The sequence below is a fragment of the Acanthaster planci genome, linkage group LG01 (assembly GCF_054643075.1).
Source record: "Acanthaster planci isolate LZ-2023a linkage group LG01, COTS_SCS, whole genome shotgun sequence".
In the NCBI taxonomy this organism is placed as follows: Eukaryota; Metazoa; Echinodermata; class Asteroidea; order Valvatida; family Acanthasteridae; genus Acanthaster; species Acanthaster planci.
This window is the reverse complement of record NC_141777.1, coordinates 30635273-30657281: the sequence shown is the minus strand read 5'-3', so window position 1 is coordinate 30657281 and position 22009 is coordinate 30635273. Positions and strand designations below refer to the sequence as shown.

The window sequence follows — 22009 nt, the reverse complement described above, 5'->3', positions numbered from 1 at the left end:
TTAAGTATATGTACTTCCATTGCTTCTATAAATAGCACATTAGAGCCATTCGTTCTTTTTTCAATTGCATACTTATTGGCATCGTTAATTATTGCAAGCTTGCTTTTCATTGCTACTAATTTGCATGTAGTTTTCTTAGAAGGGTTCCTGCTGAACTGAACAAATGGAGGAGGTCATTCATCTGTACAAAAAATAGAAATCTGGCATTTTTTCAGTTTAAAAGGTTCTGGAAACATTTAAGATAGCGGTCAGAGCAGATCATATATCATGATAGCTATGAGTAGAGATCAGACTTCTCTGTACAGTAAATTGCATCTTTACTAGTGATGCGGAGCAAAAAGTATACCTTTTATGAGAGGACTTTCAAATTGAAATGGGGCATATTGGGAACATTTCAAACAAGTGAAATCAGGTTTCTTTATAGTTCAGAGAGCAGGAACATGCCTTTCTCCATTTCATTATTAAGTCATTGCCATCATCAGCCTCAAATCCTTCATTTTGATCACATCCCGCTCCCTCTTAATTACTTTTTCTTAACAGTCTGCCTATGCTTTCCCTTTGCACTTGAGGCTTGGTTGCTGCTCAGGCTTGCATTCTAGGTTTGCTTAGAGAATTCTATTGGCTTTTGGGAAAACCTTGCAAGAGACGCATTTTAAGGAAACACGGTCAGTGCATTTGCATGGTCAAATGTATAGAAAAGTTGGGATGTGGTTCCAAAGTTGATTGGCAAAGTTACTTGTGTAGCATATCATAGTTGCAACCCATGAAAGTTAATAAGTCTGTCGTTAATTCTAACTTCCTTGGGTGTGTGGGAAAACAAGCTTGAAGTTGGAGGATTCAAGACTGTTAGGGGTAGCTCTTTGTTCCATTGTTAAACATTTGCATTATACAAACAGATTTAGCAGTGTTTTATCAGAGAAGTACATGACAACGCTCATCTTTCGTCAGTATCCAAACTGGGAGGGGGGTGGAGTTGGTACAGTCCTGAAAGAAGTGGTTGGCACCTCTAGGTATTCCCAGTATTTATGCCATGGAGCAAGGAATGGTTATGCTAGTGGTGATCAGTATCTTTGTTTACGTAACTGCTGTGATGTGCTCGTGAATTCAGCTATTGTGATTGTTTAAAGTGTTTCAGTAGCGTTTTGATTATTGATTATTGATTAACAGTCAGTCAAGTTGTCAATAAGAGTAGATACCTGTAGGCAAAATCAGTGGTACAGTGCCATGAGGCCCTTCAAAAGAAGAAAAAAAAATGATCCTGACCGTAAAAGGCTGAAAGCTTCTTTCACCTCATTTTACGAGGTGTATTTGGGTGAACAGTCTTTAACATGTTGCCTAACTAGGTCATAGGATTTTTGTAAGGACCTACCAGCATTGTACCAGTGAAATTGAACAGTTTTCTTGCTTGGTGTACTGTGTGCACACTCTGCTTGGAACCCTTGGTGTTGCATGCTGTTTGCCGTGCTGGTCCTTAGAAGTAAAACCATCCTGGAATAGCAAGCCTCCAAACAAAGCAAGCCATTGTTTTCTCTGTCCACAGTACAACAGGAATGCTAACGGTGAGGAGGGTGTTAAAGTGCCATTGCCCGATGCAGTCCCCTCATCTCCGCCTGACAAGAGGGAAACAGAGGACGTGATCACGCCCATGCGACAAACTGGTGACATGAAAAGTGCCCCGCCCCCAGCATTAGAAAGAAGGCACGCTCAGCCAGTAGGCTCTGAACGCAGTAGGCAACACCGATACAGCATGCCTGAACCCCCCAAACTGGTGGCGTTGGCTCAGGAGTACGGCCAGTCTCCACCCACTCCACTCACAACAGCCAATAGTAAAGGAGCGCCCCTCGCCTCACCTGTGTATTCAGCCAGACCCTTCCAAGGTAGAACGGAAACTGCAGCCGAACCTTCGCCTTTGCCCCCTCCGAGGAGCACCAGCTCCCACAAAATTCACAAGCCCAAGGCCCAGTATGCCACTGAGAGTTCCCCGGCCACCTTGTCGCGAGAGGGTTCCAAAAAGGAGTACACCCCCGAGCACCATGGGCGAGCAGGCAAGCCCATCACCAGCACCTCAGACTCTAGATACCAATCCAGCAGCTCCCGCTCCCCAGAAGTCAAAACGAACAAACCCCCCACAGCAGTGGTCTCGCCCAATTCCAACAGTAATTCCAATAGCGCTTCCCTGGGCTGGGCCATACCATCCTTCGATAAAGAGGAGACCAGGGATCGATCGGTTTCAGAGCCAGCCAAAGCCAAGACGGGGACGCCAACAAAAACTGAGCAGGGCCCAGGGCAAGAAGAAGGTCAGAATGGAGAGAACAAAGGCGCAAAGAAGAAGTCCTCGGTGTGGTATGAGTATGGCTGTGTTTAGGCCTTAAAAAAATGTACATAGTTAAAGTCTTCTTAAGACAAATCATACATCTCATGCAATACAGTGTTAGAAAAATTATGAGCCAGTTTGTTGAATCCACAGCTGTGTCTTTGTGTCATTCTAGATTGTCGTCATTAGCTCTCTGGTGTTGCATTGACTTCAAACACTACATGTAATTTTCATGGTCGTAACCATGATCATCATCTGTGTAAAACAAATAAGACTTGTGCTCTCTCCAGAAAATTCTCTGCTGAATTTGGCAAATTTTGCCTGGCCAGCACACGTACAAGTCGCACTGATATACTTTGGATCGTAAGCATGAGTGTGACTACCATAGATGTAACTCCTTAAGGAGTCCCATCATTGCAGACTCGTCAGTCACATTTTGTGACAAATTTTGATAATTCACACAATCAAGAGATTAGTCAACAGTGTAGGAGGTGTTATGCAGTATACCCACATGCATCCCTGTTACTCAGTGCAGCTTCTGAATGAAGCCAAGTTCTACAGCCAGTATCAAGTGATCTTTCTGGAACCAGTTTGACCTTTGAGCATTTTTCAGTGCATGAATGCAGCAAATCAAAGTAGACAGCCCATGTCAGTTGTGGCCAGATAGCTAGTGATGATGGATGTGTTCTGCAGGATCAGCTATGTTCTCTAGACATTTCCCTGCTGGGTTGCTCTTCTTTGTGAAGTGGAATGTTGTCATTAGAAGAGGAAACAGAAAATTTGGAGCAAGGTCGCCAGATGTCAGTACAAGATTGACAAATGATGTGCATTTCTTGATGAAGTATAAAACCATGTGGGGGGGGGTTAACAAACTACCTTTTGTTTCTGTTGTTGGGTCTCAGCTTTGTTGTGAATGGTGTTTATTAATGCTTTGATGTGCTTGCCTATCTTTGAGCACCCTGCATGCACATTTGTCTTTCCATTTGACAGGTCTAGTTACCACAGACATCATAATAATCGTGTGTACTTTTGAATACAGAAGAATCGGTCATTTTTCAAATCTTAAGACTCTGGCGGCCTTATGTGGAAGTTTTCTTGGTTCCTTTACTGGCGTTTAAATCTCAAATCCTGTTTATCATGATCAATTGATATTAACTACAATGTTTTTAATATGCAGAATCTGAAATTCAGTGGTAAAAGTGTGTCTCATTGGTGCTTTGTTTAATGAACAATAATGTACCGGTATTGTGAGGAAGCTGGCACTGTAAACAAATGGAATGCTTAGTTTTTAATGTGAAGCAGTCTCAAGTTCCTAATGTCGAACTGTCAAAATGTATCAGTGGATGTGTGTCTTTGTACCTTGAAATGCCAAACAAGATTTCAGACAACAAAGCTCTATTTAATAATTCCTGTGTTTTTTCATGACGGATCTTTGAGTTCCATTGTCCCTCTGTATATAATACCATGGTTCCTTTTCAAAAGGTTTTGGGTGAATGTGAATCCTGATAAACATGTGTGCCAACTGACTTTTGTACAATAAAACTTACACCGTACATGTATATCTCTGTGCCTCCCAAATCGGGCTTCAAAATTCTCTCTCTTTAAACTGGCAATGTTGAATTCATCATCATTTTTCAGCGAAAGGGTGTTTTACTTTTCATATAGATTTATAGTCTACTGTGTCAGAAAGATACTGTCTTTTGCTTTTGTCAACATTGGAACGACATTGTAAGGGCGCAAATCAGCCAGCTGAGGAGTTTTAATTGAGCTGGGAATTTCTCGGACTTAACAATGCTTTCATGACCTATCTTCTCTTAATGGTTCTGTGTTGTGGTTTAAAATAATCTGATGAAACAAGGTCAGTTGTCACAACCCATTTGACATTCTACATGATGTGTTATGGCATGTGCCCTTCGGGTCAGTTGAAGCCTATGCCAACTCGTGGTGGCAGCATTCAAATAGCTTTCCAATCAGATAGTGTATGTGGGCCCTTGCCGTGACCGTTGGCAGTTGGAGCCTTTGCTACCTCTTGGTTGCAGCACTGTCTTTTTGTTACAATGGGTTGATACCAACCCCTTATCACACCCCCCCCCTAGTTTTCATACACATTGAGTGGTTTTGTTGGAGGTGAAGTCCACCCTGCAACAAAACCTGTAACTTGGGTAGTACTTCATCCTAAAAAGCAGCTTGGTAAATGACTGGCTCAGTGGGTTGCAGTAATGCAGTAAATATTTTTCAATGTGTATGGCATAAAGCAGTTTATTTCAGGGATAAGGTAGCATTTAGATTGCCACTGGACACAATGCCCAAAACAACAGCAAAATGATTGGTACATTTCCTGCTATCAAAAGTTGGGCAAGTCTTCCACTGCAGGAGTGGAGTCTTCCTATACATTTTGCAAAACCAAACCAAAAAATAATGTTTACCGTCCAAATGCTGGATTTGAGGGGAACTCATGAGTCGTCGTGCCCACTAGGCTGTGTAAGATACCATATGCGACTTCCCTCAAAACTGAGCAGATGTAGGTAACTTTGATTTTGAAGACCAATATTGAGTAAGCTTTGGAAGTCATAGACTATGCCCTGTTGATGTAACATATTGGTAACACCTTTGTTACTAAATTTCTCTGAGGTGTATAAAAGCTATGGGCCATTGTCAGATTTCAGGTAGACAGGTTTTAAGGCTGGTAAATTTAGCCTGATTTAATTTTGTAACTGAAATAATCTTTGTGATCCAACATGTGAGAAAATATACAGTATTGTGACCTAGAAACTGGAAATAAACGTGGATCCCTTTTCACTTTTTTGTACTTAAAATGAAGCATTTTGAAGATCAAAGGGGTAAAATCAATTTTCCCACTTCTACACTTGGCAAGAACACGGTCTTGAACAACTGAGTTTAAAAATTGGGCTGTTTTTTAAGTTGCCATATTGAGTGGGGCAGGTTGTTCATAAACCAGTGTATGTGAGCTAAAAGTGAATAACATGGCGTCCAACAAAAGCACCCATGATCTATGCACCTGATAGTGCGTGCAGTCAAAACAAACACTGCCCAGAATGTTATGAATCTAATACTGACATAAATTGATGGGTCAATCAAGGATTGTCCATATATATACGGGTTGTTCATTTCAGTCGATGCTCAGTGAAGGAATCCTGACACAAGCTTTGTTGCAAAAGTGATTAACCAGTTGTGGAAATTTTAATGTAAATACATGTACATTTCAGGTGAAAATAGTGTTTCATTTGTCTTAATTTCTGCAGTTATGTTTTATTTCTGTGCATTTAAAAATCTGTTCATTTCTGGGGTTTTTAACTGAAGGAGATCAGACAAAGACTGGAAAATCTTAGCGGGCTGTCAGTCTAGTTTCCACATTGTGATAATTGCTGACAGCGTCACAAGCAAGAACAGTGTTGGAAGGGACAGTGGGTGTGATGTCATTTGACTCGAAACTTAAACAAAATGGTGTCCGAAACTCAAAAAAGATTTCGCATGGTTTCCCTTTTTTGGGTTGTTACATCACTTCTTGAAAGCAAACTAATGCTCAAGATTGATGCGTTTCATTAATGGCTAATTGCTGTGACAACTAGGGGCTCAGTTTTTAGTTACAAGGAGAAAATAGGCCAAACATTTGGTTCTCAAGTGAGAGAGACATCGTTATGCATCAGTCATGCCAGTATACATGTTTGTGTCTTCAGATTTAGGCGGGAAAGTTTAACATGATCAAACTTATGAATTAAAACGGTTCCATGTTTATACGTCATCGGGGACTGTTTGGTGATGCTGTTTGTCTCTTTACATCGATATGTATACTACAGGCTTTACTGAAAAATAATGCTCCCTACCTCTCAACCACCGAGCTTGCCAGCAGTTGTTGGCTGATACAGACTTCTTCACATCATACATACAATCCCCAACTCTGGTACAATTTGACTTTGAAGCATTAACAGTGGCCTGCATTAATTAACACTTCCAACCACTTCTTTTTCCCTAACCAGACTGAACAGGAATTGTTTTCCAAATAACAAAAACTATTGATAACAGTTCACAGCCTTTTCTTGATTCAGCAACAAATCTGATCAATTTCATGGAAAAGGTAGTTTTGTTGTCCTGCAGCCTGTTCTTTTTTGTGTTTGTTTAGTTTGTGTACTTTGTGCAAAGATTCTGTGTTAACACTTTACAAGGGTTTAATTCTTCAGTAGTACACCAATTTGGCAGCAGTCAAACTATTGCTTACAAACTGCAGAAAAAGTGCATGTAATCTCTTATGCAGCTGGGAAGTGTCCAAATCACTTGTCATTGGCTATGGATGGTCGCAGTGGTGCAAAATACTCAAACTGTAGCCAAGGTCATAGCCAAAAGTGCTTGATTTGGACACACGGCTATACATCTGGCTGTGGTGTGTCAGTGTTAAAACTATAGCCAGCAGGCGTAGCAGCTGGTAGAAATTGCTTCACGTTCACAGATATTTCAAGTCGTCACCCAGTGTGGTCACGCAGCATAATATGGCACCTAATTTGACATGTTCCCCCAGCACACTGTCGGTTTTCCCTCCAGCACCTTGCCCGAGTCATAGTTTTTCCCCAAAGGGAACAAGTTGTAACAAAATCGGTGCAACTCAAATTTTTATACAGTCCAAAGAAGTTGGGCAAGAAAACCTGAGAAGTCAGCAGGAAAATCCAAGTGCACCACATTTAGGGATGACTTGTTAAAGTTGTAAGTTCCAATAAAAAGCAAGTAGATTTTTAAACTGCTAAAAGTAGACTATAGAGTGCATTATCTAGCACAGGCACAGTGACACTTCATTAACTGAGCAAAGAAAACTTACTTGGTTGAAGATGATTGGCCAAAATATCTAATAATGCACAGTGTCCAAAAAACAGCTGTTTGCTGGTTTGTGCTTATGTACACTTCATTCAGATGTTTGTCAAGACTTGCCATCCCGCCGATGGGTGTCTCTTTTTGGAACAATATTTTGTTACCTATGTAAACCCTCCTTTCTTTGAGAGGAACCAAAAATGCCATTTCCCCCGAGATCCCTAAGCAGCAGCTTTCTTGGATCAAGTGTCATGTCTGCTTGAGTTAGAATGCTTAGTTTGTGGACCACACTCAGTTGAAGCTGTCATTTGCGCACAGTATCATTCTAGCAAGCTTTCGTCAGATCCCACTGCATTGCCCATTATTGGCAATGGGAGTCAGCAGACCACAAAACATGGTAAAACAACTGATAAAGTGCCTCTTTCATTCCAAAGGTGAACCACATTACCATTCTTCTAAAAATATTCTGCAGTTTAATTCTCACGGTGGACTCACTCAGTCCTCGGTTACCTTGGGAAGTCATGGATCATGAGTTTGTTTTTAGCATTATTTTGTACTTGTGAGTTTAGAGGGAATGTAACACAAACCCGCCACATTCACCTTTTTATCAATTCCACATGAGTGTTACCTCCTTAGGCACTGATGCTGGCTCTGGCCTATCACTTAACTATGTCACCACTCTTAAATGCAAATAAAACCATGGCAATTGTGTATGATTGTGTCTTTTTATTTCTAAAGATGTTTTTAAAAGAAATAATTTTGTTTGTCTAAGAAGAGGGTCTGTAAACTTTTAAAGTTAATTTGAAATTAAGTTATCATTTGAAGCTTGTCATATCACGATCTTGTTACTTTTAAACCATGTGGACTGTCACAAAGGATTGTTATTTTCCAGTCTTATTGTTACAGCTTCTGTTTCTACATTGACTGCTGAAAATCTATTTCATTCGCTGCTTGTGCAGTCGGCAGGCAAAAGCAACTATCAGATTTAGTCCTCTGTATCACCAAGATGTATGTATTTTCATGATTGTAACGCTCACGTTTTGAAAGTAAACATCATCCATTCCAGCAATGTGATCAGTGTACGCTGAAAATTTTGTACAAAAAAATATTACCATGCGTTTATGGAGGTATGAATGTTTTCCTTCTTGTAGAGTATGCGTGCATTATTGTAACATTTTGTTGAGGAATAAAGAACAAAACTATTGTCTGGAACTTCCAAAATAGAAATCACAAGTAATGATGCTTGGGTGACTTTGTTCTCAGCTAGTGGCTTTGTCTTGTATCAGAAAGAGTCTATGGTTCTTCCTATGCCTTGAAAAGAAAAAAACTGAGAGAAAAAAATATTGACCTGAGTTGTGCTATCCAAGCAATCTTAAATTTGTTTTAAAATTAGTGTTGTACGTTAGTTTTTCATCAAGTTCTCAGACATAACAGTAAACTCTCTTTTTTCCCACTGTTATCAATTACCATGCAGGAAGACAATGTTGCACTGAAATTGTTTGGTTGAAGGTAACAAAAAATGGTAACCTGATACAAACTATCAACAAGTCGTATCATGCATATTTGAACTGAACAAAGTCTTGCTTTACTTTCCACGTACCAAAACCCGTTGACATTTAGTCAACAAATATCTCCAGAACATTCACTGTTATGAAGATGGCATTTAGTTATATCTGTCTCTTTCCAAATATGCTTGTCATGCTTCAGTTGGTTGAAGCTATGGAAAACTACATGCGGTGTTGTATTCAAGTCCATCACAAGTCCTTGTAAGTCCATCACGAGTCATTCTGTTTGAAAGTATTCCAATGAATTGTGAGGAAAGCATTCTTTTGTCATTAGTCAACCTGTTACTTATAAGAGGCCTTGTGAAGGGTATTGTGATGGACTCGAATACAACACTGCCTAAATTACCGATATAGGGGCGTGGATGCTTCAAGATGGATAATGAATGTAAGAGCGGTTGGCTAAACTTGGTATGGGTAATATATGTACCACTATTGCCCCAAGTAGATGTGTTAGGAATGAGGGAGCTTGTTTTGACTCAAATCCATGTATGAGAGCTCACAATAAGGCCCCAAACCACATCTATTTCTCCATCTTGGCAGCATTAGATGCATAAGCACCCTTATCAAAAGATGTAAACTCTATAATACTTTTTACACAAAGCATTTCCGCCGTCTTCACATGCTAAGTTCCTTTAAAAGTCACACTAATTTTTGTAATTATTGGCATTACAATGCACATTACCAGTATCTTTGATTTCAAATTCTCTATCCTACTCTTCCGTAATGACGCTGAGGAGTTGCTCAATCTTCTTGGCATGAACATCTTCAAAGGACAGGCCATCAACGTGCAACACGTCCGTTCCAGTCATGTCAAAGAACTCGTGGCTGATCAGGATGCCAAGCATCTCTCTCTCCTACAATTCAATCACAAAGTGCTTGTGCAGATATCCAAAACAGTTCTTTATTCTCTGTAAACCCATCCATTTTGAACAGGTGTTTCACACCTGGTAATTACAGTGGAACATCCTTGAAAAAATTGCTCTGTACAGGATGGTGCCAAGGAAAACTGTTAACAACAGAGAGTAAAACTGACCACTTTTTTTACCCAAAGCAACAGAAGTAAGTCTTGTTTCAAGACAGAAGCATTTATGCTAAAATGTAAAGCAATCACATACTTCATGGAGGACTTAACACAGGAGGACACCTACTCTGTCAACACTTGGCAGCGCACTTCTAAACCGTTGACGATCTTCATCACTTGGTGGAAACCCAACTGCCCTTCTCTTGTACCTCTCATGGATGGGGCAGACGCTGACCAGGTACAAGCCCACTGCGACTGCATAGCCTCCCCAGTTAGATACCCCAGCAGTTAGCAGGAAGTCAGAGGCAACAGAGCACGTGATTGTTGGGCCTCGCGGGATGTCAAGGTGAACCATATCTCTAACTTTGCCCATGCGGAGCTCATTGCCACCGTCTCCAATACCTGAGGATGAGAAAAGAAGGCTTGTGGTAGATATGCTTGCACATAAGTCATTTGGCCCAAAGTAGCCTGCAAAGACCTATACCAACATTTACACCCTTGCACTGTTAAAAATTGAAATGCCCAGCCTGCATATCACAGAGAAACCTGGATTGACACTAATGTATGCTGAAGTTGAAGTATTCTTCCCAGTGTTTTTTTTCTATTGTGAGAAATAGTTATTAAAGACAAATTCATATTGACTTTCTGTTCATGTTAATATCAAAGTCTGCAGCCTTGCGGAACTAATTGCACTGTTGGAAATCGCAGTCTTTTATCCAGTGAAGCACATACCTGATGTATGAACTTTTGGTAGATCAGCAGCTGCCAGGAACAGCCAATCAATGCCACCGACAAGGCGACCTACATCAATGGCCTTCATGGTATAGTACCCTCCATCCTCAGCCTTTCCTGACCTCTCAATGGCAAGCAGGTGGTCATAGCGTGGGGTGTTGCTACCTTCCTTCAGCAGGAACTTCTTGGCTGTCTCTAGGCTGTCTTCCTCCCCTTCTGGTGGGAACTGAACCACAGATATCGGCCTCACCAAAACGTCTGAAGGAAAAAAGAGGAAGGTCAAGTCAAATGTCTTTTCCTCTGTGTGATAAATTTCAGCAAGGTTTACCGTGAAAAACAAAATCGTGGTTTGAATATCCCTCTTCCTTCAATGCTCCGGATACAGTGGGCAGAAATAACTTCCTACTGCACCGTTTATCAACTGCTATACCTCCACACCCTCTGTAAATTCCTCCATGCACTAATGCCTCCATTAGTGGTACATTCAAAAATCCTTCCTCCACTGCAATTTTATGCAAAACATGTTAACCATACCCTTTATATGTCACCTACTTTTCTCCACCATTGCTTCCAATACCATGGTCAGTGGTCCATACAGTGCTTTGTCCACAACCAAGTCTACCTCCTTGCCCAGTATCTGCAGCATCATTGCTATAGCAATGGCACCTGGAGGTCCATCATTCCCATAGGGGTTCTTGTTATTCAGGAAGCAAGGGAAGCCTGTTGTCACAGCAACAGATGAGGCATGGGATAGGGCCAGGACTGACTTCAAGAGATCGTCAGGGACAACAAGGTTGCCGATTTGCCTGTTACCTGCATTGTTTCATCATGCAGTGATTGAAATTGAAATTCAAGTTTCACTCTAAAATCAAAGTCAGTACTCGAACTGGTTCTCAGAAACTAAACTGCGAACAAAATACTCAAAGGTAGGACTAAAAAAGGCACCCAATTTTCATTTAATAAATTGCCCAACCCTATTTTATCATTACACATCATGATTTTAAAGGATCCAGGAAATGAATTTTTCTTAGAATCACTTTTTGTGTATCTCTGTATTCAACTTCAATGTATGAAGACTGTTTGAAAACTTTTTGAGTTACGTGAACTGAACTGTGCACTTTTTTAAACATTGAAAATTGACACTGTTCAGGTTGCACGTCTTCATGTGCAAATTTTGATCATTTCTGTGAAAAGGACTTTTGCTGGATTATTGCCATATACTTACACATCAATAAAATGACAAAGAAAATGGAATCTGCAATAGGAGTGTTTAAAAGAAATCTAGAAATTTTCTGTGCACAGATCAATGCAACATTGAGATTCAGTGCCTTGGATGACATCATAGTTCTGCTCCTGAATATGCAGATATGCATTAGCATAAAACCAAAAAGTATCAAAACACAGGTTAAAATTGCAAAACAAAAATTTTAAATGAGGTTAATTGAAACCTAAAGATGCAATTTCAAGGGTTTTTAGTAAAATTTATAGAAATATTTCTATTTCCTGGTTCCTTTAACATTAAAGTGTGATGATGAATATTCATACTTTCACAACTGTGGAGGTTTGAACGTTGAATTCTGGCTTGTGTTATTTTACTTTGCTTACCTGTTTCGGCGGGCAAATTTGAACCTAATGGAAAGCCTAGCGACTGCGAACTTACGGTCTGAATGGTCATTCCAAATGAATCAAGCTGAAACTTAACTTGCTTAAAACAGTTTTGATGAAAATGAATGGTGTTCAATGTTTCTTTTATTCACTCACCCAAATTTTCAGCTATTAAACTCTCTAGCTGTTTGATTTTTCTCACAACGGCTTCAGATGTCACACTGGCCCAGAAGGGCTTTTCACAGAGTGTGATCACTTTGATGTCAGCCGGGGAGTCATCTTGGCCTTGGACAGGTGTGTCTGAGATGTAGACACTGTCATTCTCATGATGTGTGAAAGCAAGGGATGGTTCTGTATCAAGACAAACAAATCGGGAAAAAAGTCAGTCCCAGGCGATTTCATTTGAGGAGTAGGAATCTTTGTCTTTTGTCAACAAGGGACAATGCTCCCTCTACTCCATTGCCTTTGTAATGACTGAAAATCTATGCACTACAACCGCATAAAAACCAGTCACTTATATCAAATTATGGTTAAAAACCTTAAAAATTTCAACAATTTGCTTTAGCATCGTTTGTACGATAAAATGGCTCTTTTATAGGAGGGTTGAGTTCAAGGTAATGATTTCTCTATCTCTTAACACTTCTATAAAAAGTCTTCTTAAGAGGTCTTAACCGAAATAGGTGCTCCGGACAGGTAACCGTTTGACAGATATAATTGCTCCAAGAGTGTTAAATATCAAAATATCACTGAAACACTTTTGACAGACAGGAATGACTCACTGACAGTTTTGATGGCTTCGATTACCGTAGTTCCACAGGCCCAAAAAACAGGAATGTCGTCGTCATGGAATTTCATAGGACCACAATATTCAGGCCTATCGATGTTTGTTATCCCAATGAAAGCTGTAAGTTAAAGGCAAGTTGTTTCGCATGTTTAACTACTCGATGTGATTTGTTGATTGCACTCAGAATTCCAATGGAAATGGCTTGACTGTTTTGCTTCCTTTCCTTTGCACTTTCTTGAATCTCTGTTTTTGGAGTGAAGCTGTCCGGAAATCAGGTTGGCAAATTATCAACCTTTGGAAATGTGCTATAGTGATGTTCTGTTATTTTCAGGACCAATATTGGAAATGTGTGCGAGGTGATGAGTCTGTTTTTCACAACAGACACAAGGTATAGGATGCGGACAGAATTTTGGTTATGCAAAAGTTAATTCGTTTCTCGTGATAGAGTTCCTTTTAAATTCAGGGCTTGCCCAGCCCATTCAAGTTTTAAAAAAGGAGTAAATACCAAAACAAAACAAATCCTCTCACTTTAAACGGTTTCATCTCTGAGCTTCTTCCTGCCTAATACTTACCCGGATCGCCTATGTGGACAGGAGCACCATGGTAATTGATCAAAGGGTGGGTCACTCTAACTGCAGTCTCCACTAGATCACGTGGGATGGGTCTCAATGATACCACCATGTTGCATTTGAACAGCCCAATGGGATGGCACTTCACACTGGTCTGGGAAAATGATAATGCGAGAATTCAAACAAGAATTTGAAGACATTGACACAATTAATGACAAGGGAACAGTGTTGCGATGGAGTCCTGCACTCGTCCTCTTACAAAGCACAGGAGTGAAAACTTACAAAGGAATACTTTTGCCATTCATTTGAACCCATTGAAGACCAGTTGAACTTGAAGACTTGTGATTGAGATGCAGGGGGTTTCTGGTGGACTCAACCACAATGTACGGGTGGTGTAGTAATAAGGAACACATAGCAAACTGCTTAACGGTCATATTCCGATGCATTTTCTTACCTTGTACTGGCTCACAGCACAATTTTGCTCCTGGTTTCTCAGCGGTACGCCAGCAGCCTGCAAAGCCTGATCAAAGGAAAAACTACAGCCACTGTAGAAGAAGATGAAATCCTTCAAAGCTTCTTGGAAATCCAAGAGATTCTCTACGGTGTGCGTGAATTCCCCATTCTCCATGACATTGTACGCCGGCAGATCTGTCCTGTGTGTGGATAATGAAAACAGTTAGTTGATGTGGCCAATTGAATACATCAAGATTGAGCTATTTTTGAAATATTGTTTAACACAACATTGATCTGAAAACTAGGCACAAAAAATGTGGCAAGGTTTGCCATTTAAATAAGTTGAAACAAAACTTCCCTCACGTGACAGCTGTACTACATAAAAGGATTTACCTCAAAAAAATCTGTCAAGTTCTCATCTAAGGAAACTACAGAGAAGAAAGTAGCCCGTGTTACAATGTAAGTTATTCCTATATTAAGCATGAATTAAAACTATGATCTACTTCGGTTTTTATCCTTTTTAAGTCATTCCCTGTGTTCTTAACACAGTTAAACTGCTTATGGTGTATTCTTTAGAATTATTTCAAAGTGGAGTTCTTCCAAAAGTTTAGTTGATTTATCAAGATTTAGAAATACCAATAAAAATCATGTCAATCTTAAAAATAAATTCCAGGATTCTCTGTAAAAGAGCATGAAACTAAAAATGATGTGCTTTATCGCAGTTTGTGCAAAAACGTTTACTTTCTGGCTTTTACATAAATGTACTTGAATGAAGCATGTAATAGGATTTCATGACAAATGCATGAAGCACAGCTTTATTTACATGTTGCAGTGACTTTCCACCTCCTTTGTAGCAGTAAAAGGGAGAAACGTAGACATTTTGGATTTTATGCTAATAAAGATTTCCATATTCATGAGACAAAGCATACAGTACACACAAGTAATGTAATGTAATGAATGAATGAATGAATGAATGAATGAATGAATGAATGAATGAATGAATGAACGAACGAACGAACGAATGAATGAGTTGAGTTTGAGTTTTGCACTGCTCTTGTGGCAACAAGTTCCTTGTGTGACGTCAATATCGCACCTCCGCGCATACGTTGATTAAAGTGTTCTCTTTGAATTGAACAAATTACTATCATCTGTTCACTTCCAATGAAAACAAGTATTTTGTATTAGTTGTAATATGTAGTAATATGCATGAAATGAGTTGACCTGAAAATCTGCAGCATAGTTCCTTTCAAGAAACATACATTAAAACGGGGTTAACCATGGTTAACATCCAAACAATTGACAGGAATGAAAAATACGGCAAAGTAAAACCATTCTGCCAACTTTTTGTCCCGCTATAAAATCAAAACTATACCGGTACATGTCAATGTTTTATATTCACTGACATAAGAAATTTGTTTTAGGATAAAAACCAAACAATCATAAGCATGTAACAATAAATTAGAAATAGCTAGACAAAGACAGGAAATGAAACTATTAAAGAAAATGGGCCTCAAAAACTAAAGCTCGAAAAATCCCATTGCACGAGCCCTTAACTATTGAAACTATAAGTAATGACTTCAGATCGATTTTTTAATAATAACAACATATATTGTGATAATCTCTTTTATGTGATAAGGTGATAAGACAATAATTCATCACCTGATATCAGAATCGGTTTGTGTGAGACCTGGAGCGGTGAACTGACCGACGTCTGACTGGTACAAAAGAGGTAGGGGCCCAGAGTTAAAGGCGCAGAACTTCGTAAAGTCTTCAGCCAGTGATTTGTGTAGCCCCAACAAATTGGTTTGAACATGACCTGTGTGTATGTTTTTTTATAGGAGAAAGAAGGAATGTGGGAAAATGCAAGATAAGATTGGCCATTCAAATTTTGATCAAAATATTCCAAGAAACAATCTTTGTAAAATCCCACCCTATCCAATTGCAGATTCAAACGGTTCACATTGGTACTGCTAATGTCAGAACTGTTTTATCAGCAAATTTGATTTACAATTATAGTGTTATACACCCATAGTTCTGAATTCAAAGATATTTAAAATAATGGTGAATTCTGTAGCGACACTATAACCGTCAGTTATTTAGTTTCATAATCAACCACATGATCCGTAATTTACTCCAACCATGCTCTTCAAACCAATCGACAATTAATACTGGGATATTAAACCAATAAAAGAAAGAAGGTGTCTTATAAACCCTTCAGTCTACAGCGCTCTACGTACCCAAACAGTCACTACATATGCAAATTCCCCAGGTGCCTATTGTGACGGGCATCCCTGGGCCTAAGTTGATTGGATCAAAATCTAGCACTGTTTTGGGCAGAGTCAATCTTCCCATCTTCCCGACCTAAGGTTCTTCCCTAGACATGAGACCCGCAGAGCGACCTCAAGGTTAAGGGTGCGGGTCCGTTTTGGAGGAAATATACCACCAATTGTGACTGAGTGTTAATTAACTCTGGGCCACAGCAGCAACACTCAGATGCATCATATACATGTACATATGTATGCACCACGCACATCGGCAATACACTGCGCATCAGCAAAGTCAAACTGCGTCAATATTGCTCCACTGCATAATCAACACACCATTGTGGAGCTATCCCCGTGTACGTGCCGTGGTAGTTTTCGAGTTCTGTGGGCAAGGCGAAAACGTGGACATGCAGCACACAAACAGCATCGAGTTCATGTTAAAGATTTTGGAGTGGCACATCTGTTGTCAGAATTTTAATGGAAAACGTTTGTAAACATTTTGCACCTTGATAAGATCAATATCAGTGGACAGCTATTCTATACAAGCAAAGCTTTTTGGGGAACCTGCGGTATCTAAAAAATCTGTGAATGTCCAGTATCTGTAGCCGCGCTGAGGAGATTATATCAGGGAGGGGATACTGAATAGTCCCATTATTTCGGGGCTACAGACAGATTTTAAATTACCAATTTTCACTTTTAATTTTATTTTATTGCATTGTATTTTATAACTAAATCCTCTTAATAAATCATACATTTTTCTCATATCAACCGCTGCGTATGTATTTACTCCAAGAGAAGTTAGTGTTTTTAGCCAGTTATTTAACAGTCAGCACAAACACACTTCAGCAATACATTATTTCATAACTATGTTTCAGTGATGACCTCATATTTACAAAATAATGTTTAAGGAACAACCAAAATTAAAGACAAGAAACCATTATAGGTTGATTTAAAACCTTTTAGTATGTACATTTGTTCGTGGGGAAAGGTCGTAAGTATTCATGTCGCCTCTATACGTCGGTGTGTTAAATTAAGACTTGTCTCGAAAGGGGCGTTTTCTCTTTAAATTAAAAAACAAATAGCAAGGAAACCTGTCTGTGCGAGAAGTTAAAAGGATATTCAGTTGACTTTATTTTTAAAAAGGTTTCAGGATTATCCCAAGAAGGTTGCTGTTGTAAATGAGATTTGTCATCAGCGTCAACAAGGCTACTTTTACTACTTTACTACTTTCAAAAACAGTAAAGCATATGCAACTTCATGAACGAGGGCTCTGCTCGCTGATGTACTCTAGGGTTTTGCGATCAGCATGGAGAGAGAATTCACTGGTGGTGATACCTACGTATGTGCATATTGAGCTTCCTGGAAAGTGTAGGCTATGTCAAGTTTTCATAGATTTCAATGTTGTTTGTTAATAGGGAGTCGTAACGATCCTCTGCAGAGCCGCTCACTTGCCAACACCTGAACACATAACTTGCCCGAAGGCCCATTAGGTTTCGCAGTGCATAGAGCCGGAGTTTCAAAACGTGTATCTGACGTAATGGTAAAGCAGAAGAAAGAAAGACGAGATCTGTTTCTTGGTTTTAGTGCACTTGCTTTTTTGAAGGAGGGCTTAATCTTATTTTTCGAAGTTTGCCTCTGAAGAAATCCAAATCTATTGAATGTATCCACATCTGCTTACATCTTGCATACCCCTCCCCCTTAATTAATCTGCCGAATGCTGGCAAAGCGTGGGCTGAATCTCTTGCAAGCTACTAAAATGTTTCCGGGGTTACTTTTCAAGCCACTATTTAGTTTCTATGTTGAACCGTTCGCAAATAACAAGATCGAGGAACGTGACGGGCCAGGAACCATACTATTAGTAACAATTTATTCATAAGTTTAGCTTAATGTCACGGTCACACGAACAAAAATCAAATCAAGTTGTAACATAACCCACGTAGCTGCTCTGTTGTGAGCGATGTGTCTACTAGCATGTAGTAAGGTAAACAACATCGTGATATTTCTCCTTAAATTGTCACTGTTCGTTTCACACTTAGAATGCAGATGTACAACATGCTAACATGATGAACATGACTAACGCGCCATGCTTCTGCACAGCTCTGATTGTATGTACATGTACCTTTTTCCTTATGATCAAATCTTGCATCATCCTTTAAGACGGTCTCATTGATAGTGATCCTATCATTAGTTCAGTTTTTGTGAAGCTAACGTTCGTCCTGCGTGCTTGTGTGTTGCATGGCCACGGTTTGGCCGTACCCTAAGAAAACTACCACGGCCCGTACACGGGGATACCGTAGCTCCACAAGTGGAACGGTATTATAATGCTTTGAATACACCATGTAATTCGCTGACAACACATAATGGATTCACTACTGTAGCGCCCCGCGCGACGCATTATGAACAACACGAAATAGATTGAGAACTTCACATAATGGTTTGAGAACTTCACATAATGGATTGACAACTTCACATAGTGGTTTTAGAACTTCATATAATGATTGACAACGTCACATAATGGATTGACAACTGCACATATAAATGACTTGACAACACCACATAATAGATTGAGGACACGATCAAACTCCAATTCTGAGCAATTTGGATGCAATCAGGTTTGAAAGTGGCACTATTTGAGCCATTTTGCCAAGGGATGGTTTTTCAAAATGGCTACTTTTCTGGACAGGGACATTTTCTGCATTTAAAGGGTGGTCTGTTTCTGGTGAAAATTTCTCAAAAATTCATTGGTCAACCCCCCCAAAATTGAAAGGAAAATGAAAGAGGACGTATGGAACATCATTTTTCTGTGCAGCCTGAACACCTGCGAGAGTTGTGAGTAGGCCTAGTTTCTAAATATTTGTGAAGTATGGGAATTTATCACTGCTGTCTATGGGAATTTAGTGGTGCACCCTTCACATGAGCGCCGTCTGCGCATATCCACATCGAAACCGAGGCTCTCTGTATTGAACCTCGTCGCGCGCGCCCGCGGAGTTTTGCAGTATCCGGTTTGTGTGATGCATTGATCTGCATTTATAAATGAACATCAATGGTGTGCTGCTGCTTCAGTTTAAACCACGCCCACTGCACAAGATACACGACCATCGCAGGTAAGTTAGTTCGCGGTAAATTGCCGTTATTTTTTCTTTTGATTTTACGTGTCAGTCACCCCGAAAGACTCTTCCACAAAAATTTGCAGCCTTAAAAGTCTGAATTTAACATACCTTTAGGTATTTGGTGTCTTGACTCCTTACCTTCAATCGTCTGATCGTATTAAGAATTGAAACTGACACATACAGCCTTGCTTTCAAACGCGGAAGTGCGCAGATCGACGCTAAAAGTGGGAGCTACTTCTTATACCATGGAGGTAGAATCACATGCTAGCCAGCGTCAGCAAGGTACATGTACGTATAGCTTTGTACTTGCAACACCGTACATGCGACTCAGCCACGCAGTCTACAAACAGTTACCTGTAAGTTGTACATACAACAGTACTGTTCTCCTCTGGTTTAGGAAACTTGAAGAAAATGCTCCTTTTTCTCCAACTAGGATTACACCTTCGAGCTTGATTTTTGATGATGATTTCCTGGACTGTTCCTCTTCATTTTGCCACGGATAACCTTAACCCCAAAATGCCTCTTAAACTGTTTTTTAGAGAGGGGAAAAACATTGTGTGTACGTGGCTAAGTCCACGCAACGCCATCGTACCCTGCATTTTGTGGACGTCTTTTGTGCTGAGGTCAACACTATGTTTGCCACGCCTGCACATACTCGGTACGGTCTGTTGGAAATATGAGAACGATAGATAAAAACGAGAAAGTCCCCAAATTTTGCAAAACCTGCTCTATTAGAGTGCAGTTTTCTGCAGTTATATTTTTACTTCTAATGATTATTCTGTGAACTAATTTCGAGCCCAAAGGGCGCTTCAAGAGGGGTGTGCATGTATCTGATCTACATACGTTTCCTCGATCGTGGACCTACATGTACCTTGACACATTCCTGACGTACTCTCCTTGAAGTATTTTCCAGATCGAAAGAGTTTCCGAGCCACCTCGGGCTCTGCCTGGGCAAGATCTGTTCTGCTAGGAAGCGACATCGAGTACGCAACGTCAGCTTCGGGGATGTAGATGAAAAACACCGTGGAATATGCCTAGTCCCACACGTAGTGGCTCTCTTTTACAATCTGTCTCTTATCTGTCGCCACCTTTTTTTACAAGCTGTCTATTATCTGGCGAACAGACTGTAAAGAGAGTCACTACAGCCCTACGTGTGGGGTAGCTACTCTCTGATCCGTAGGATTCGATACGGAGAGTCCAGTAGACTGGCCCCCAGTCTGGGGCTAGCGTAGGACCAGCTCATGCACCTACAAAATAGACCTGCTGTTCAGCAACGTTTGCATTGAAACATCAGGTCAATGCAAAGTGTAGTACTGTAAATGGAGAATTCTGGAGCATCTCTCCCAACCTCACTCATCGCTCCACCGTAGCCGATCGGGCCCACCTCTCCAAAACTCGCGCAACCGCGTCGCTTTTCCAAGAACCTGAGCTCTGGGAGCGCAGTATAGTCTCCACCTCTGCATGCTTGGGCTGGCATGCCAACCTTGCTAAGTTAACTTCATCAGCGTTCACAGATGAAATGGAAAATTAGGCAAAGATTTCCATGAGAAGTTAGGTAGTTCTCCTCTGTTTTACAAGAAAAATCATGAGAAAGAGTTTCATTTAAGAAGTTCCCAAATCATGTCTGAAGAGTGCTTGTTCATTTTGCCGGGAAACAACCTCCTCCCACTCACTTGTCCACGGGAAAATCGTTGGATCCGGTACATCGTAAGTTTTGTCTCCGCCTACTAAATGCAGACTGTCTGCATACAAAGGTCGGTCCACTTGGACTTCGCTTTGATTGCCTTAATTCTAACGGGACTTATCCCAATCTGTCGCCTTTTGCTGTCCGTGGAAGTTGAAAAAAAAACAGCTCTGGCGTTCGTTGAGTGCTTGATAAACACAAAGTAACACAGCAGTTCACATGGACCATTTCGGACGATAATCGGGATTTTTTTTCGTGTGAGATCGACACACACGCACACAAGTATACGTTACACATAACGTGTCATGTCGACGCGTTCCTGCAACATCCCCACCTTTCACCCACAATGTACCGCGGTAAACACTGCATTACGTCATTATATCGTAGGTCTATTGTGTGTTTATTCAACCGAGTGCTCCCTTTGTTAAGCGAGGTCGGTTGATTGTCAGGAGTTACTAATAAGTTGGTTCTATTCAATTTGCAGTGACTCAGTGCCACGTTTGTTATTGTTTTACAAAATGTCATGGTGCCGCAGCGAAAATTTCTATTGCAGTAGTGATTTATACAATATCATTTGCAGTCACACCTAAATCATTTCGACGTTAGCCATCAAAGTGACTGTAAGTGTTGTATTTCTGCTGTATCAAGATGACTTTTACATTGGACGGATTTGAAAATAAAGCGCCAAAAACGTGATTACTACAGTGAAACATTGTTAAAATACGGTCTTTGGGACTTCACAAATTACCTTGTAATTTTGTATGGAAAACCAAGAACTGGGACCTAAAATTGTCCTTGTTGTAAATGTGACCTTGTATTAACAGTGCTCGTCTTATCTGTGTTGGACTGTACATTGATTTGAGTTGTGTGTTGGTTAGAGATACACGTATTAAAAGATAAAACCTGACATGTCTCTGTTTGGCAAAATGTATCTAACGATTGCCTCAAACTTGGGAAAAAGTTTTTAGACTCGTATAAATTTATGATAAAAAGAGTGAGAACTAGATGGCGAACCTTTATCCTACGCTGGAGTTAAACAGCGTGGCACTTACAAAAACGAAACGAACATTTACAGGCTTCAAAAGATCGA

At 40.2% G+C, this 22009-nt stretch overlaps 2 protein-coding genes across 8 annotated transcripts in view; one reads left to right on the top strand and one right to left on the bottom strand.

Moving 5' to 3' along the window:
* The window catches only part of LOC110976732 (girdin-like), a 65487-nt gene extending 57122 nt beyond the window's left edge, over positions 1-8365 (top strand). For all 5 annotated transcript variants that reach the window (XM_087135754.1, XM_087135744.1, XM_087135750.1 and 2 more), the window contains one exon: positions 1541-8365. In XM_087135754.1, the coding sequence (XP_086991880.1) occupies positions 1541-2365 (825 nt within the window). In that variant the 3' untranslated portion in view covers positions 2366-8365. The remainder of the gene's footprint in view (positions 1-1540) is intronic.
* LOC110976733 (D-glutamate cyclase, mitochondrial-like) lies at positions 7839-21382 on the bottom strand. Of its 3 annotated transcripts, none has more exons than XM_022230279.2 (10): positions 20107-21382; positions 15521-15677; positions 13863-14061; positions 13412-13562; positions 12835-12957; positions 12212-12406; positions 11003-11263; positions 10451-10708; positions 9846-10120; positions 7839-9551 (listed from the first exon to the last, which is right to left on the bottom strand). In XM_022230279.2, the coding sequence occupies exons 1-10, from the start codon at positions 20213-20215 to the stop codon at positions 9408-9410; spliced, it is 1872 nt and encodes a 623-aa protein (XP_022085971.2). In that variant the 5' UTR covers positions 20216-21382; the 3' UTR covers positions 7839-9407. The 3 variants fall into 3 exon arrangements, with proteins under 3 accessions (XP_022085971.2, XP_086991906.1, XP_086991913.1); XM_087135780.1 differs by lacking the exon at positions 20107-21382 and adding an exon at positions 19344-19565; XM_087135787.1 differs by lacking the exon at positions 15521-15677.
* Positions 21383-22009: the final 627 nt, after the last annotated feature.

Excerpts from the sequence above, each read along its gene's own strand:
- LOC110976733 (XM_022230279.2), bottom strand. The coding sequence starts at position 20,215 with ATGTCGCTTCCTAGCAGAACAGATCTTGCCCAGGCAGAGCCCGAGGTG. Across the intron at positions 15,678-20,106 it reads TACGTCAGGAATGTGTCAAG|GTCATGTTCAAACCAATTTG; the intron begins GTACATGTAGGT and ends ACATACACACAG. Across the intron at positions 10,709-11,002 it reads GGAAGCAATGGTGGAGAAAA|ACGTTTTGGTGAGGCCGATA; the intron begins GTAGGTGACATA and ends TTTTTCCTTCAG.